General features: G+C 38.2%; 1 protein-coding gene across 1 annotated transcript in view; it reads left to right on the top strand.

The window, feature by feature from the left end:
* Positions 1-709: 709 nt before the first annotated feature.
* Positions 710-16687, top strand: part of LOC144220861 (alpha-fetoprotein-like) — a 51361-nt gene continuing 35383 nt past the window's right edge. The window contains exons 1-5 of the mRNA XM_077751216.1: positions 710-794; positions 1939-1990; positions 2130-2271; positions 4499-4707; positions 14869-15001. Coding sequence (XP_077607342.1) covers positions 710-794; positions 1939-1990; positions 2130-2271; positions 4499-4707; positions 14869-15001 — 621 coding nt within the window. The remainder of the gene's footprint in view (positions 795-1938; positions 1991-2129; positions 2272-4498; positions 4708-14868; positions 15002-16687) is intronic.

Consider the following 16687-nt stretch of genomic DNA (forward strand, 5'->3'; position numbering starts at 1 on the left):
CTCACCTGTGCTGTCAGTAGTTTCATGGTCTTTAGACGGACTGCAGAAGTTCTGGCCTTCTCCAGAACTTGAAGCCCCCAGGTGCCACTTTTAGCTGGCTACCACCAAGTATGGTGGGCAGGACCATATGATCCTGAGTCTTAATGTCTTATTCAATAAATAAGAAAAGTGTTATCTAAATATAGTCACATAAAGCACCAGACTCACAATAAGCACTCAGTAAATTAAGTTCCATTTCCTTGGGTTTGTTTCTGAGTCCTATGCTTCTCACTCTCACCAGGGACTTGAAAATGTGCCCGTCACTGGAACCAGAGCTTTAACCATTTATTTGAATTTGTTGTAGTTCATGTTTACCTTCCCCCTGCCACTTCTGAACTTTGTACATGTCAACAAGCATTTCCAAGAAATGAGATATTTACCAAAGGCACGTATTGATTATGACAAGACCTACATGGTATAATCTTGAAAAAAACAAGTAGATTGACATGACTCATTTTAAAATCCAGTATTCATTAATGAATGCCATCTATTAACAATATCTCTTCATTGTCATCAGATCCTTCAATTTTATCAGGGTCATACTGCTTGGAAAAAAATATTCACCAGAAAAAGGTTAATTATTAATAGTAATTACTTGAAAAGAATATAAAAGGATTCTTTATTTTTTTCCAGATGATAGAAAACCTTCTTTAAAGGTTCATCTGAAACAATGAAGACTCTTAGACCCATATGTTTTCTTGTTTTCTTCAGCTACGTTCAATGTCAATCTCTGCAGAGAAGTTTACTAGCTGCAGGTAGGGACCCTATTTACATTCTATATATCCCATGTGCTAGGAAATAAAGGCATAAAGACTACTAAAATATATATGGAAAGGCTTATCTTTTTCAGTGCTCATCATTGTCAATAGAGTAATTGGAAACGGCTAGAAATTAATTTGTGGAATGGATGCAGAAAGAGAGCTAACATTGAGGCAACACACATAGAAAGATCTCGTTTTAGTCTTATTTCCACTCTAGGTGACAGAATGATACATTTCAAACTTGTGTTTGATATTGGATAAATGATTTTGGATCAAGTAATTGTACTTATAGTAGCAGGAATTTTTACGGTCCATCTTCTGCAGTACCTATTCTATGGCAGGCACTGTGCTCGGTGCTTCACATGTGTTTCCATTTAGTCCTAACAAACATCCAAGATGGTAGAGTTCATTTATACTTTATAGATAGAGAAGCAGAAACTTTGAGAGCTTAAGTTATTTTTCCAAGGCCACCATCAGTATTAGGGCTAGAAGTTAAATTCAGAGTAACTGACTCCATAACCTTTCCCTGTATTAATAGGGCAAATAAGTAACAATGATTTCTTTCTTTAACCGATAGCTGCTGAGCTCTTTAGAAGCTATTAGTATAAGTAGAAGATATTGTTTTCAATCGAGAACATATGTGTGTGTGTGTGTGTGTGTGTGTGTGTGTGGTGAGTAGAGGTGGTAAGAAAGATAAAGTTGATGAGTAAATCCAAAATGGGTGAGATACTGTCTTTGCCAAATGAAGCCTGTCAAAGTGCTGTTTATATGTTTGCTCCCAATGTTAAACCTTAATTTCCTTAGCATTCCTTGGATGTGCTAGTAACTTCTAATATAAAGAGTTAAATAACCAAATCACATTAATTAATTCAAGCGTTTCAACACAAATACATGCAACTTATTTGTAGGTTAATGACAGATTTCAAGTACACAATATATTTGAAAAGAAATAAGTCATTCACAGAATTCAGTTTAAACACAAGTAAATATATATTTTGGTAATTTGTTTTAATTTTTGATGGCAAATAAAAGTGATCTGGAAATTTATAAGTGAATGAATATATATTTCAGAATTACAAAGGGAGATTTCGATTTTGAAAATATCCTCTTATGTAAATAAAATCTTATTTTTCTTTAGCCTTGAAGCACATTAATAGCCAGAATTATCTGCAAAAGAATTTAAGAGACATGTGAGTTTTATTACCAATATTCTTTTGTCTGAAATTTGAAATCATAGTTATTTGGAGGGGGGAGAGGGACAGTGATCTAACAACACAGAGGAAGGGTTTTGATTCTATCTCTAGCACTCTCACGAGTGTTATGTTTTAGCACTAGCATTATGGTTGCTCAGTTTCTTCAGAAATCAACTTATGAAGAAGTACAAACCATAGTTGAAGAGTTGGTAGATCGTGCAGAGAAGTGCAAAGTCCTCAAGCCACATGAATCACCTTCAGAATGCTCTCAGCAATTGGTAGGTGAATCATGTTCTGCCTTTCTCTTCTCCCCCCCCTTTTTTTAAAACTAAAATTCCAACCAAAAGGTGTTATGAGGTGGGGTGTTGAGCAATTAGGTAGGGGATTTTAAGGCAGCAAGATGCATTGAATCACATTCAAAATATAATTTTTATAGGTTTATAAACCTACAGTTTTTCATTTCATCTCTGGGAGATCAGACTCAGAATCAAACACTCAAAAGAATGTACTATAACCTAAAATGCCAATTTGTTCATTTAAGTTGTTTGTTTTTCCTCTGCCTCTGGAATACTATTGTCTGACATCCTCATACAAACGTTCCTGAGAATTCAAAGTACTAATTTAAAAAAGTTTCTAAGAGGGGCACCTGGGTGGCTCAGTTGGTTAAGTATCTGACTTCTGCTCAAGTCACGATCTCACAGTTTGGTTTGTGAGTTGGAGCCCCTCCTCGGGCTCTATGCTGACCGGTGCGGTGAGAGCCTGCAGCCTGCTTCCGATTCTGTGTCTTCCTCTTTCTCTCTGCCTTACCCTGCTCACCCTCTGTCTCCCTCAAAAATAAATAAACATTAAAAGAAAAGTTTCTAAGAGAATATGAAAAAGAAGAGAGAAGTGAATATGATTATAGGCTCCTTTTACCAGTTAGTAGAAAATCTTAGGGATTACTACTGTCTCATAAAATATGTCTATCTTGTAATTAGTGAATTCTTGATAAACGTTAGCATATCTGTACAATCCATATATTGCATAGATCACTTATCTCATGCCAAATACTTTAAACTACAAATCAGTGTTTTTCTTATTTATTGGTAGGTTTTTTGTTTACAGTCCATCTTCTTGGGGCTAAAACCTACCTATCTTTTACTAGACTCTAAGTAGATAGAAAAATTATCAGTCTTATTAGAAACACATTTCATTTATTTATTTATTTATTTATTTTTTCCTTACAAATAGTTTATTGTCAAGTTGGCTTCCATATAACACCCAGTGCTCATCCCCGCAAGTGCCCTCCTCCATGCCAATCTCCCACCTCCCCCCCACACCCATGAGTCCTCAGTTTGTTCTCAGCATTCCAGAGTCGCTCATGGTTTGCCTCTCTCCCTTTCCCCCACCATTTTCCCCCTTCTTCTCCCCCATGGTCCTCCGTTAAATTCCTCCTAATCCTCCTATACGTGCAAACATATGATATTTGTCCTTCTCTGCCTGACTTCGCTCAGCATAACACCCTCAAGGTCCATCCATGTTGCTACACATGGCCAGATTTCATTCTTTCTCATTGCCATGTAGTATTCCATGGTAAAGATAAACCACATCTTCTTGATCCATTCATCCGTTGATGGACACTTAGGCTCTTTCCATGTTTTAGCTATTGTGGAGAGTGCGGCTATGAACATTGGGGTCCATGTGCTCCTATGCATCAGTACTCCTGTATCCCTTGGGTAAATTCCTAGCAGTGCTATTGCTGGGTCACAGGGGAGTTCTATTAGTTTCCTGAGGAACCTCCACACTGTTTTCCAGAGGGGCTGCACCATTTTGCATTCCCACCAACAGTGTAGGAGGGTGCCCGTAGAAACACATTTTAAATGAAGTGCTTCTGCCAATGACTAGTCTCATTTATTTTATAGTGATTACTTCTTATTTCTACTTCAAAAGATGGCCATTTTTTTGGCCTTTATCCTCTAAATCTAGAAATGTATGTCTTTTGAAGTTTACAGCTTCCCACACACTTACTGCCACTCAAAGGTATTTGAAAACTAACTAAATTATCACATTTTCATTTGAATATTTGACACTGAATATACACTGCCTCGGAGTTCAATTCTTAAAATAAGTTCCCATGGAAACCAAACTGAAAACAATTAGGAAGCAAGGAAAGCAAATTACCATCTATTTCTTGGTGAATAGTTCCCATAAAAAATACCTGAACTTCTTCAGGCTCTGGAATTTTGGCTTATGTTAAATACCTCTTAACAACTAAATGAAAATGAAGCAATTATATAGGAAAGGAGAGAGTGATAAATTCCTTTTGGTCCACGTCCAGTATGTGGGAGTTTATACTTAAAAACCCAAAAAGCTTTTGCTTGTAAAAGCTATGTTCAGGGACTATCAAATACAAAGTGTAAGGTTACACACTCAGTGGCCTTTTCCTGAAGTAATTCTTTAACTTCTCTATGATTAGGGATTTAGATTACACATTTTTCACCTTTAAATTACTTTTTCCTCCTACAGGTGACTACCTTCCTAGAGCATATTTGTAATAACAAAGGAATGGCTGACAAGGAGTTTTCTGACTGTTGCAATATAAATAACAAAGCAAGACTCAAGTGCTTCCTATTATACAAAAAAGATGACACAGATTACAGTGATATATTCCAAATTCCAAATCTTGAGCAGATCTGTGAGGTGAACAAAGAGAATCAAGCATCAGTGAAGGAGAGGTAAGTCATTTCTCCTTGCCATACTCTCTGAAGACGAGAGTTTTCCATTTTGAAGACAGATCTCTTTTTATATATATATATATATGGGCTCTGAGAACACAATGCTTTATTACGTGGAATTAAAGTAAAAATATGAGCTACAATACATATTTTTCTCCCTAAGAATGACAATTACAATCTTAGTGAACCTGACAGGGCATGGAAATGTCTGTGTAGAGGCATTAAAAAATGACTAGATGAAAAAAAAAAGTTTAAATAAATTTGAAAAATGACTAGGACAATGTAAAGAACTCCTCTTCTTAATGGTTAGAATAGTCAGACCAGTAGTGAATGATGTTACAAGTTACAGCAATTAGGCAAAGCATAATAAACAGAGAGTATTGGGGACAGAGAGCAGGTAATAGCTCTGGTAAGGGACTGGCTTTTGGGAAATTCATCAAGGGATAGCAGAGAGGGTATCTGATAGTCATGGAGAGAGCTTGTCTTTCAGAACCCAAGAATAAGTGACAGTTGCAGATTAGACAGACAAGATTTTCTACTCATAAACTCAGATTCTATAATTCCCACCTGGAGTGAATAGCATTACAGCAAATGGGTAGGCAAGGTCATATTTTGTTTTCCTAGTGAGCATAGAGGTCTATCTGTTAAGAGTGTGGTGTGAGCAAGTGACTGGGGTTTAGAGGCAGGTAACCAATGCCTAAAGAGATAGAAATGACAAGAGAAACACAAAGCTTCAGTTCTCAAGGAATGAAGTTCTAGCCAGTCATCTTATCAAGATAGGTTCAGACAATGGGAATAAGGTAAAGGTCTGATTTCTGGTTCTAGACTGCAAGGAGCATAGTAATGATTTGATTTCAGATTTTAGACATAAAACCTTAGACCAGAGATAAACGAGCAGACAGGATGACTTGATGATGAATAATGTAAACTCCTTTAATTCACCCATATGAGGGCAGAATTGCCCCAGAGATTACTGAGCCTTCAAATTAATTGGCCCCAGCTGCTTAGGTAGAAAAGACTAAGGGAAAAGGGGTTGGGCAGGTTGCAACTCGTCTGACATCAGAGGAAACCAAATGGGAACCAAAATAGGACCCAGCTACCTATTTACTGTGTTCCTTCAGTCTAAAGGAGAATTATAAAATCAGGTCTGGGTTGAACACTCAACGATCATGAAATCTCTCTAACCAATACTCAAGCAGTGAATCTAATCGCTTCTTGAATATTTACACTGAAATCAATATTAAGTAGTTATATGCTAATCCTTTTTTTTGCAATTTTTTATTCAATTCTATTTAGCATATAGTGTAATATTCATTTCAGGAGTAGTGTTTAGTGATTCATCACTTACATGTAATATCCAGTGCTCATCACACTGGATATTAAAAGTACCTTCCTTAATATCCATCACCCATTTAGCCCATCTCCCTTCCCACCTCTCCTCTAGTAACTCTCAGCTTGTTCTGTATATTTAAGCATCTCTAATGGTTTGCTTCCCTCTGCTTTACCTCACCTACCTCTTGTTCATGTGTTTTCTTTCTTAAATTTGACATATGAGTGAAATCATATGATATTTGTCTTCTCCTGACTGCTTATTTTGCTTAGTGTAATACCCCCTAGCTCCATCCACCTTGTTGCAAATGGCAAGATTTCATTCTTTTTGATGGTTGAGTAGTACTCCGTTATATATATACCACATCTTCTTCATCCATTCCCAGCCAGTGGACATTTGTACTTTTTTCATAGTCTGGCTTTGTCAATAATGCTGTTTTAAGCATCATGGTACATGTGTTCCTTTTAATCATTATTTTGTATCCTTTGAGTAAATACCTAGTAGGGCAATTACTGGACCTTAGGGTAGTTCTATTTTTAACTCTTTGAGGAACATCCATACTGTTTTCCAGAGTGGCTGCACCAGTTTGCATTCCCACCAACAGTGTAAGAGGTTACCCTTTCCCTTGCCCAATATCTGTTGTTGTCTGAGTTGTTAATTTTAGTCATTCTCACAGGTATGAGGTGGTATCTCATCACGGAATGATTTGTATTTCCCTGATAATGAGTGATGTTGAGCATCTTTTTCCTGTGTTTGTTAGCTATCTGTATGTCTTCTTTGGAAAAATATCTATTCATGTTCTGCTTACTTTTTAAATTGGATTATTGGTTTTTGAGTGTTGAGTTTGATAAGTTATTTACAGACTTTAGATACTAACCAATTTATCAAATATGTCATTTGAAAATATCTTTTCCTATTTTATATGCTGCCTTTTAGTTTTGTTGATTGTTTCCTTCACTATGCAGAAGCTTTTTATCTTGATGAGGTGCCAATAGTTCAGTTTTGCTTTCACTTCCCTTGCCTCCAAAGACATTTGCCTCCATGTGTTTTTTAAAATTTATTTATTTATTTTTATTTATTTATTTTTCACAAATAGTTTATTGTCAAGTTGGTTTCCATATAACACCCAGTGCTCATCCCCGCAAGTGCCCTCCTCCATGCCAATCTCCCCGCCCCCCACACCCATGAGTCCTCAGTTTGTTCTCAACATTCAAGAGTCTCTCATGGTTTGCCTCTCTCCCTTTCCCCCACCATTTCTCCCCNCTTGGCCATCCGGATGTCTTTTTACTTCTTTGATTTCCTGGTTAACCCGTTCATTCTTCAGTAGGAGTTTCTTTACCTCCATGTATTTGTGGTGTTTCCAAATTTTTCTTGTGGTTGACTTCAAGTTTCATAGCCTTGTGGTCTAAAAATATGTATGGTATGACCTCAGTCTTTTAGTTGTTATTGAAGCCTGATTTGTGACCCAGTATGTGATCTATTCAGGAAAATGTTTCATGTGCACTTGAAAAGAATGTGTCTTTTGGGGCTCCTGGGTGGCTAATTTGGTCAAGTATTCAAATCTGGATTTTGGCTCAGGTCATGATCTCACAGTCGTGTGCATCAGCACAGAGCCTGCTTTGGATTCTCTCCCTTCCTCTCACTCTACCCTTCCCACCCTCACTCATGTGTGTGTACTCTCTCTCTCAAATTAAATAGATAAACTTAAAAAAAGAGAAAAGAATGTGTATTCTATTGCTTTGGATGTTCTGCATATATCTATTATGTCCATCTTGTCCACTGTGTCATTCAAAGCCATTGTTTCTTTGTTGATATTCTGCTTAGATGATCTGTCCATTGCTGTAAGTGGGGTATTTTTTTTTAATTTTTTAAAAAAATTTTGTAAGTGGGGTATTAAAGAGCCCTACAATTATTGTATTATTATCAAGGAGTTTCTTTATGTTTGTTATTAACTGACTTATATATTTGGAAGAAAGTTGGGGACATGAATGTTTACAATTGTTGGATCTTTTTTTTTCTTTTTTACTTTATTTATGAGAGAGAGAGAGAGAGAGCATGAGCAGGGGAGGAGCAGAGAGAGAAAGAGGGAGACACAGAATCCAAAGCAGGCTCCAGGCTCTGAGCTGTCAGCAAAAAGCCCGACGCAGGGCTCAAACCCATGAACCATGAGATTGTGACCTGAGCTGAAGTAGGACGCTTAACCGACTGAGCCACCCAGGCGTCCCTACAATTGTTAGATTTTCTTGTTGGATAGACTCCTTAATTATGTTATAGTTCCCTTCATCTCTTGCTATAGTCTTGGTTTAAAATTTAGTTTGTTTTGGGGCACCTGGTGACTCTGTCAGTTAAGTATCCAACTCTTGATTTTTGGCTCAAGTCATGGTTTCACAGTCATGAGATTGAGCCCTGTGTCAGGCTCTGTGCTGAGTGTGGCATCTGCTTAGGGTCCTCTCTCTCCATCTCTCTCCCTCTCTCTGTCCCTCCCCACCTTTCAAAACAAATAAACATTTAAAATATTTGAAAACTCTAGTCTGTCTGATATAAATATAGCTACTCTGGCTTTCTTTTGACATCCGTTAGCATGATAAATGGTTCTCCATCCCCTGACTTTCAATATATAGGTGTTTTCAGGTTTAAAATGAGTCTCTTATAGGCAACATACATATGGGTCTTTTCTTTTTTCATTCTAATACCCTATGTTTTTTGATTGGAATATTTAGTCCATTTACATTCAGAGTGATTATTGATAGATATGAATTTAGTGCCATTGTAGTATCTATAAATTCAGTGTTTCTGGAGATTTTCTCTGTTTCTTTCTAGTCTTTATTGCCTTTGGTCTTTCTTTCCTACTCAAAGAGTCCCCTTTAATATTTCTTGCAGAGCTGGTGTAGTGGTCACATACTCCTTTAGTTTTTGTTTGTCTAGGAAACTGTTCATCTCTCCTTCAATTCTTAATAACAGTCTTGCTGGATAAAATAATCTTAGCTGCATTTTTTTTTCCCATTCAGTACATTGAATATAGCATGCCACTCCCTTCTGGTCCACCAAGTTTCTGTGGAGAGATCTGCTACAAGCCTTATTTGTCTTGCCTTGTAGGTTAAGAACTTTTTTTTTCCCCTTGCTGCTTTTAAGGGTTCTTATCTCTGTATTTTGCATATTTTACTATGATATGTCTTGATGTTGGCCAGCTTTTGTTAATTTTGATGGTAGTTCTCTGTGCCTCCTGGATTTGGATGTCTGTTTAGACAGACGTCCTTCCAGATTAAGGAAGTTTTTAGCTATAATTTCCTCAAATAAACCTCTTGGCCATTTCCCCCTCTCTGCTTCTTCTAAGACTCTATGATAAAAATGTTATTATACTTTACAAGCTGCTAAGTTTCCTAAACCTACATTCTTGATCCAATATTTTTCTTTCCTTCTTTTCAGCTTCATTATTCTCCATAATTTTACCTTCTATATTACAAATTAATTCCTCTGATTCTTCCATCCTTGTGAATACACTCAGTAGGTTTTTCATCCTGCCTATGGCATTTTTTTTTTTTTATCTCAGGCTGCCTAGGGTTTAGTTTAGGTTGTTGTTGTTTTTTTTTTATCTCTGCAGTAAGGGACCCCATAGTGTCTTCTATGCTTTCGCAAGCCCACCTAGTATCCTTGTGAGCAGGCGTATTACTTATATCTGTTTTGATTAGATCCATGGCTGTGACCTTTTCCTGTTCTTTCTTTTGGGATGAATTTCTCTGTTTTGGCATTTGCCTAGATCTCTGTCTTTTGTGTGTTAGGAAAGACCATTGTATTTCCTGCTCCTGAGAGTAATGGCTACAGGCCCTGGCACTTCAGGAAGATATTTCTGGTGTTTGCCTGTGTGCTTTGCTGTTATGTTTTGGCTGTTCTTTTCCTCAGATCAGTTCTCTGCAGAGTTTCTACTTACCTGCAGTGGGAAGTGTTTGAACCTTGTCTAGTGTGTAGAGAGTTTTAACTAGGTGTGTTTTGGTCTGCCTGTTATAAAAGGCTAGATTCTATTTCCTCTAGAGGTGAAGTTTGTAGTACTCTATGATCAGTAGATTTGGTGCATATGGGAGGTTTGTGTTAGTCTTCTGTGGGAGGGTCCTGCTGCACTGGTTCTCACACACCTGCAGGCCTCAGGAAGGTAGGGCTTCGCGTAAGCAGCTCCAGTCTCCACTGGGGATGCTGTGCTGCTTACTGAAGTCTATCTGTGCTGATGGACAGGTGAAAAATGGCATCAGCTGGTTCTTTCATCCTGGACTGGGGAGTTCGCACCTGCCGCTGTCTGGGAAGCCCTCACAGAAGAGCAAAAAAATCTCTTGTGTTTCAGGCTTCTGTCAGATCCCTGCATTCACCCTGTCTGTGTCTGAGCCATCTGCCTGCCTTGTGGCACAGCTCTCCTGTGTTTTATCTCAGGCACGGGCCTGGGTTTCAAGACTCCAAATTTTAGGGACCAGGCATGGCACAGACCCATGCTAATCCTTTGGGAGAGGGTCTTGCTGTGCTATGGCTGGTGCCACTTTGTCCCAAAAGGGCAGTTGCATGAACACACAGAGGCTTGGAGTTTATGGTGAAGCAATGCCAAAAGCTGGCTTCCAGGTTGCCCTCAGCAGGTGACTCTGCTGCTATGCTAATTAATGGGGCTACTCAATAGTGCCCACCATCTCTTTTGTCCACTGAGAGGCAGTCCCACCTCTCCCAAATGGACCCCAAGAAGGGGAACTATCTTTCCCAGTGCAACCCAGAGGATTCTTAGAGCACACTGTCCACTCCAGGGCCTTTGCTCTCCTCCACTGCAAAGCCTGTCAGCCTCTACCCAGTGGTGGCCCAGACTTCTAAAACTTCAGACGTTGAGCTCCACTGTTTGTAAAAATGGATGATCAGCCTCTCTCTTTTTCCCAGTCAGTGTTTTTGGGGAAGTGTTTTTCTTGTGCAATCCCCTGAATGCTGTTTTCTCTCTTTCTCTCTCTCTCCTCTCTCCATGAGCAGGGCCCCTCCCTTCCACAGAACTCACAACTCTTTTCTCCCTCAAATCAACTCTCCACAGCTTCTATCTTCCACAAAGTGGCCATTTCTCTCTCTTTAGATATGTAGTTTGTTCTCTCGGTTCTCAGATCAATTTCCTGGGTTTTCAGAATGATTTGATATTTATCTAGCTGTGTTTGAGGGACAAGGCAAACATAGGGTCCCCCCACTATTCTGTCATCTTAACTCTCTTCCTATGCTAATATTAACTTATGTGAAGACAACTAAGAATATTCAGAGGAAAACTAATTTTCTAACTACTTTTCTCATAATTATAAGGCAATAACTTTATTTAATTCTCAACCAAGGAAACAGTAATGTATAGCAAAGCTGGGGTGAAAAGTCAGCTCTTTCAGACTTTTCAAAAGGTACATATAATATACAGATACACAAAACCATAGTTACTGTACCTTTGGATTATCTAAGAAATTTTCAATAACAGTTTTAATTATTGTAAGTTTCCATTGTATGTCTGACTATAGATCCCAACTTTCAAGCATAACCCCATGTTACCTTACAATAGGGACCATTTCCATTTTGTAAATGGCTCTAATTATTAGAAAGCTTTTCCTTATAAGGAAACTAAGTTAAACTTTGCCTTTGGAGATTTGAAATTAGATGGGTTCATATTGAATATCCTCCAAGGGAACTAACTTACTGTAGCACAGAAATGAAATCTTAATTTAGCATGCACAGTAGAGCACAGAGGTATTGATGGCTTTGGTGAAATTTCATTTTGATCGAGAATTTTGCCTTATGTTGGCAGGCAGGAATATGTTGATAATATCAGTTCTGCTCTTCTGTTTCTACAAGCTGGGCTTGAGAAACTCTGTTGATAGAAACCTATCGACTAAACTTCCAAGGGCTTGAGAGTCCCTTGGTGAGAATGAAGAGCGTTTTTTGTTTGTTTGTTTTGTTTTTTGTTTTCCAAAGCACAGATCTACTTTTCTAAGTCTTGTTAATAAATGATGTTCAGTTCTATTATTTGGCCTCTTTTTTCCCCCTCTATGATTTGAAGATGATTTTTTTCCTTTATAGGTTTTTAAAGAGCAAAAAGATAGGCTAAATTTAGTGTGATAGCAAATAATGTCCAATTTTCAGCAGCTCAATATAACATTTTTTCCCCACTCATGCTATCTGTCCAGTGTAGATTTGTAAGAGGTCTGATTATCATAGTCACATAGTGGCCTAGGTTGAGAAAGATCCAACACTTGCTTCTTCGATTACTATGTTAAGGGAAGGGGATGATAGTAAATCATGCACTGCTTCTTAAGCTTGTTTGGAAGAAACACTCATCATTTCTACTCACACATCATTAACCAGCAAGTCACATAGTCTCACCTCACTTCAGAGGAAGTGGGAATGTACAGTCCTACCACTTGCCTGAAAGGAGGGGAGCTGGAAATATTTAATAAACAACTTTAATGGCCACCACCTTGGTCATCCACCAATAATAAAAGATTTTGTACTTTTAACCAAAAGCAAATGTTACCACAGGATTGCTACACATTTCAGTTGTTAAATAAGGTCTCTGTTTGGTTAGTGCTTCAGGTCTCCTGCAAAATCTCTCATCTTTCATTATGGCACCATTATTCTCTGTCTGGCCCCTAACTTCAGAGAGCAGCAAGAAATACTCTTCTGATGAGTCACATATGGATATAGTCCCAGGATAGGACTCCAGAAACTCTGGCCATCTTCTCGGGTGTGATTTTGTTCTCTAGACTTGGTAGCATGTGGGGATTACTCTTCAGATATTTTAAGCATTTCCTTGGTCATTTGTCATGAAATATAATTGTTTTTTCAATCATCTCAGGCAAGGCAACAACACCAATTTGTCATTTGACTTCAATAGCTGCTGCAGCCATGTCCTTAGCTGGTATCCCACAAGGAAATGGAGTTAGAGAAGTTGCAGGAATAAATATTTATGTGTTACCCAAGGAACTGGGGGTGGGAGGAAGTTAAAACACAAACCAAGTCCCTGTTCTATCTATTACCTCCTCCATTATCCTTTTAATGTTAAAAACCTGGTTTTCTGGTGTCACCATTTTTATGGTGATATAGGCCTACTTTATAGATATTAGATCTTAAACTTTTATTAAGGATAGTATAATAATCAGGCCACAAGTAAATCCTATGCTTAGAAATAAATCCTAAAATCCCAAATATTGGCTTAATTCAAGAAAGATTTATTTCTTGTTCATATCACAGTCTAAATTATGTGGTTCTCTTTAGTGAGTCTTGAAGAGTCTGGCTCCTGGCTGAATCCTGAGCATGATTTTTTTTCAGGCCTGACAATAGGCAATTATAGATGACATGTCTCATGGGGTAAAGCTGCTCTTCCCATGCCAGATTGGGGCAAAACACGTTTCCGTCACTGAAGGAGTTTCAGTCAAGGACTCAGTCCCTTCCTCCCCCTAAACTGGCTATGTTTTTGTGCCCAGCTTCATTCCTAACCCAAGTGCCTCTGCTGAGCCTTTCTAATGGGGAGCGGGGGACGTAGGGGGAAATGGAGATAATTTTGTGCATGTTAGCTCAGCACTCAGGGCTTTCCAACTCTCAGACCTTTCCCCTCCCCTTCTCCTGTGTCCCAGTGTCCTTAAAACCACAGGGGCCTTTTGTTTGGGATTCATTCAAGAGTAAGCCATTCCCACATCTATGGTGATCTACCTGATCCTTGAGTGGTGCAGGTCCATGGGGGGAAAATGGGGACAAGGTGGGGAGTCAGCACTTTCTCCAGTTTAACCTATTGCTCATACTATGCTCATAAGTGATTAAAGTCTTAAGTATTACTTTCAATTTGTTTTAATTGGCTAGGCTGACACTTTGAAGCTCATCTCTTTCTAACTTGGTTCAGTCCCTGACAATTCTTTTCCAAGTGGTAACTCAAATTGCAAGGTATTTCCATCTGTATATTATCTGGAGCATGTATTTCCAAGGTTATTGTGAGACAGAAAAAGAGAGAGCAGAGAACCTCGCTAAGACATTAACATCCACACCTCAAAGTGGTGTAGAGCACATTCATTCATATTTTATCATCCAGAACTCAGTTACATGTTCCCAACCTAACTGCAACAGAGGCTGGAAAAGCAGTCTCCCTGTAAAAACAGGAAAGGAAATGGATTTGTGTGAGCATCGAGACAGTTTTTGCCTATAATGTCATCTTGTTGAGTAGTCTCGCATGTGTGTCTGTGGGGGTATTTTGAACAAACTTTGCAAAGATAAGAGATAGAATTATAAGTGAAAGGCAGACCTGAAGCCCAGGCTCTATGAGTTTGAAGAATGAATAAACCTGGGAGGGAAATAAAGACTGGGGATTTAGTAACAAAACCAGATACTGAGGGCACATCGTGGAGGACAGTGACATTAACTTTTCTTATCTAGAAAGAACTTCTGGGTGATCTTGAGAGACTCCTCTACCCCCCCAATAGCTTCTAAATTTAATCCTCCTGCACCAGCTGTACAATCATGCATTTACAATTCAGTTTGGACTATTCAACTTTTCTACCTTCTACTCCTGATATAAAAGTGACAGGTTTTAATTACTTGTTCTTTCCCCACCAGCCTGTAGTTACAGTTGGTCACTTCATGGGCATTCAGGGAATGTCTGTTAACTTCACAGTGATCTGTCCATAGTGACGTGAAAATGTGATGCATTTACGTATACTGTTACTCATCTCTTTCACCATGAATTTCTTGAAGTTTCAGGTCAACAAAACAAAATGAATCCTAACTTTTTAAAGAAACAGTGTTGGCACATGTTCTTGAATTCTAAATTACATGACTCCATATTTGCCAAATTACAGGTACATTTATGAAACATCTAGAAAGCATCCATTCTTATATGGACCCACTATTCTCACCATGTCTGCTTGCTACGAGACAGCTATTCAGTCATGTTGCCAAGAAGAAAATACAACTGAATGCTTCCAGATAAAGGTAAAATATTTGTATGTCAACTGTTATTTAGAGCCTTGTTATGCAAAGGGTGGACAGTGGACCAGCAGCATATGTACTACCTGGCAGCTTGTTGGAAATGCAGAATCTGAAGCTCTTCTCCAAACCTGCTAAATCAGATTTCATTTTAACGAGAAACCTAGGCAATTCACATTGTCAACAAAATCTGAAAAGCATCATTTAGCATAGACATTACTTCATCATAAATATTTAATAACTCTAGTTACTATTGTTGCATAACAAAACACTCCAACGTTGATTGACTCATGATGACAACAATCATTTTATTATCTCTCATGATTTCCGTGGGTCAGCCCAGAAGGGCACATCTGGGCTGTTCTGGCTCATCTTTCCTGTGGTTGTAGTCAAACAATGGCTAGATCTAGGACTCTTGGGGACTGAAGCACCTGGGGGCTAGTTCAACATCTTTTTATTTTCATATAATCTCAGGGCCTCTCCATGTGGTCTCTCTGCCCTGCTAGCTCAGGATTCCTCACAGCATGGTAGCCTCAGGGCCCCTGGACTGCTTACAAATGGCCAAAGTCTTCAAGAATGAGTATTCTAGTGGGTAAAGCAGAAGTTGTATAGCCTTTTATAACCTATCCTTTTATAACCTAACTTCTATCACACTCTGTTGGTTGAAACATCTCACTGGCTTCAAGGGGAGAGTATATACTGTACTTGTTGATGGGAAGGTTGTCAAAGACTCATTGTAAGAAGAACACAGGTTGGAAGATATTGCTGCAACCACCTTTGGAAAATACAATCTATGACTCCTAATTTTAATCATGTGGCTTTTCTCCTTCATTAAATACTTCTAAGATAAAAGTACGTTTTGTGCATGCTCATTACAAGTTCTAAATATCGACATAAAATGACCATCTTTACTAGAAAGGGCACTAAACGAGTTTTCCAAAAGTTGTGTTTAAATGAGTAGTAGTTTGATAATTATTTGATGAATTCCTCAAGACTAAATACAGTGCTACTTTGTTTTGTTTTCTTTGATTTTCTCAGTGCAAATTAATCTCACATTCCTCAAGCACCTATTTCTCTATTCCTCTACACCTATACTTCCTGTAGAGCTCCTCATCTCTTTTGTGTGGGAAATAATGTATCTAAAGAGTTCTGGCATATGCTAAGTACTCAATAATTATAGCTATTATCATTAAAGCGATTTATATGTATATTTCTTACCTCCCTTTCTATTTGTCCCCTAGTGATGCCTTCAGAAGCCAATTCTGAATTCCTTTTTTTCTTTTGGTTTTATATTAATTAAAAACAACAAAAAATAAAAGATCATGTAGTTTTACGTCCCATTACTTTGCATTTCTGAAGAATGAAATTTTTTTGGGGGGTTAGTTTTTTTTTAAAGTAGCTTATGCTTGCTCTTGTAAGTTACAAAAGTTTCCTAATCTCAACCCTTCTCAGTGGAGAATTTTTTTAAATGTAAAACATGCCCCTGCAAGTTAGCTAAGAGTTTTTCCCTCCTCTCCCCCACTTTATTATCTTTACGGTATTGCTGCTTCCAGAATGTCTGTTCCCAATGGTTCTTGCTTCTTCCTCAGAGAAAATTACATAACCAAGTGTGTAAAAATTGTGTCTATGATCAGAGAATGTGGTTTATGAGTTAAGTCTTCAAAGACTCTCTCATGAAAAGTGTCTAGACTT

This window comes from Crocuta crocuta, unplaced genomic scaffold, assembly GCF_008692635.1.
Source record: "Crocuta crocuta isolate KB4526 unplaced genomic scaffold, BGI_CrCroc_1.0 scaffold1, whole genome shotgun sequence".
In the NCBI taxonomy this organism is placed as follows: Eukaryota; Metazoa; Chordata; class Mammalia; order Carnivora; family Hyaenidae; genus Crocuta; species Crocuta crocuta.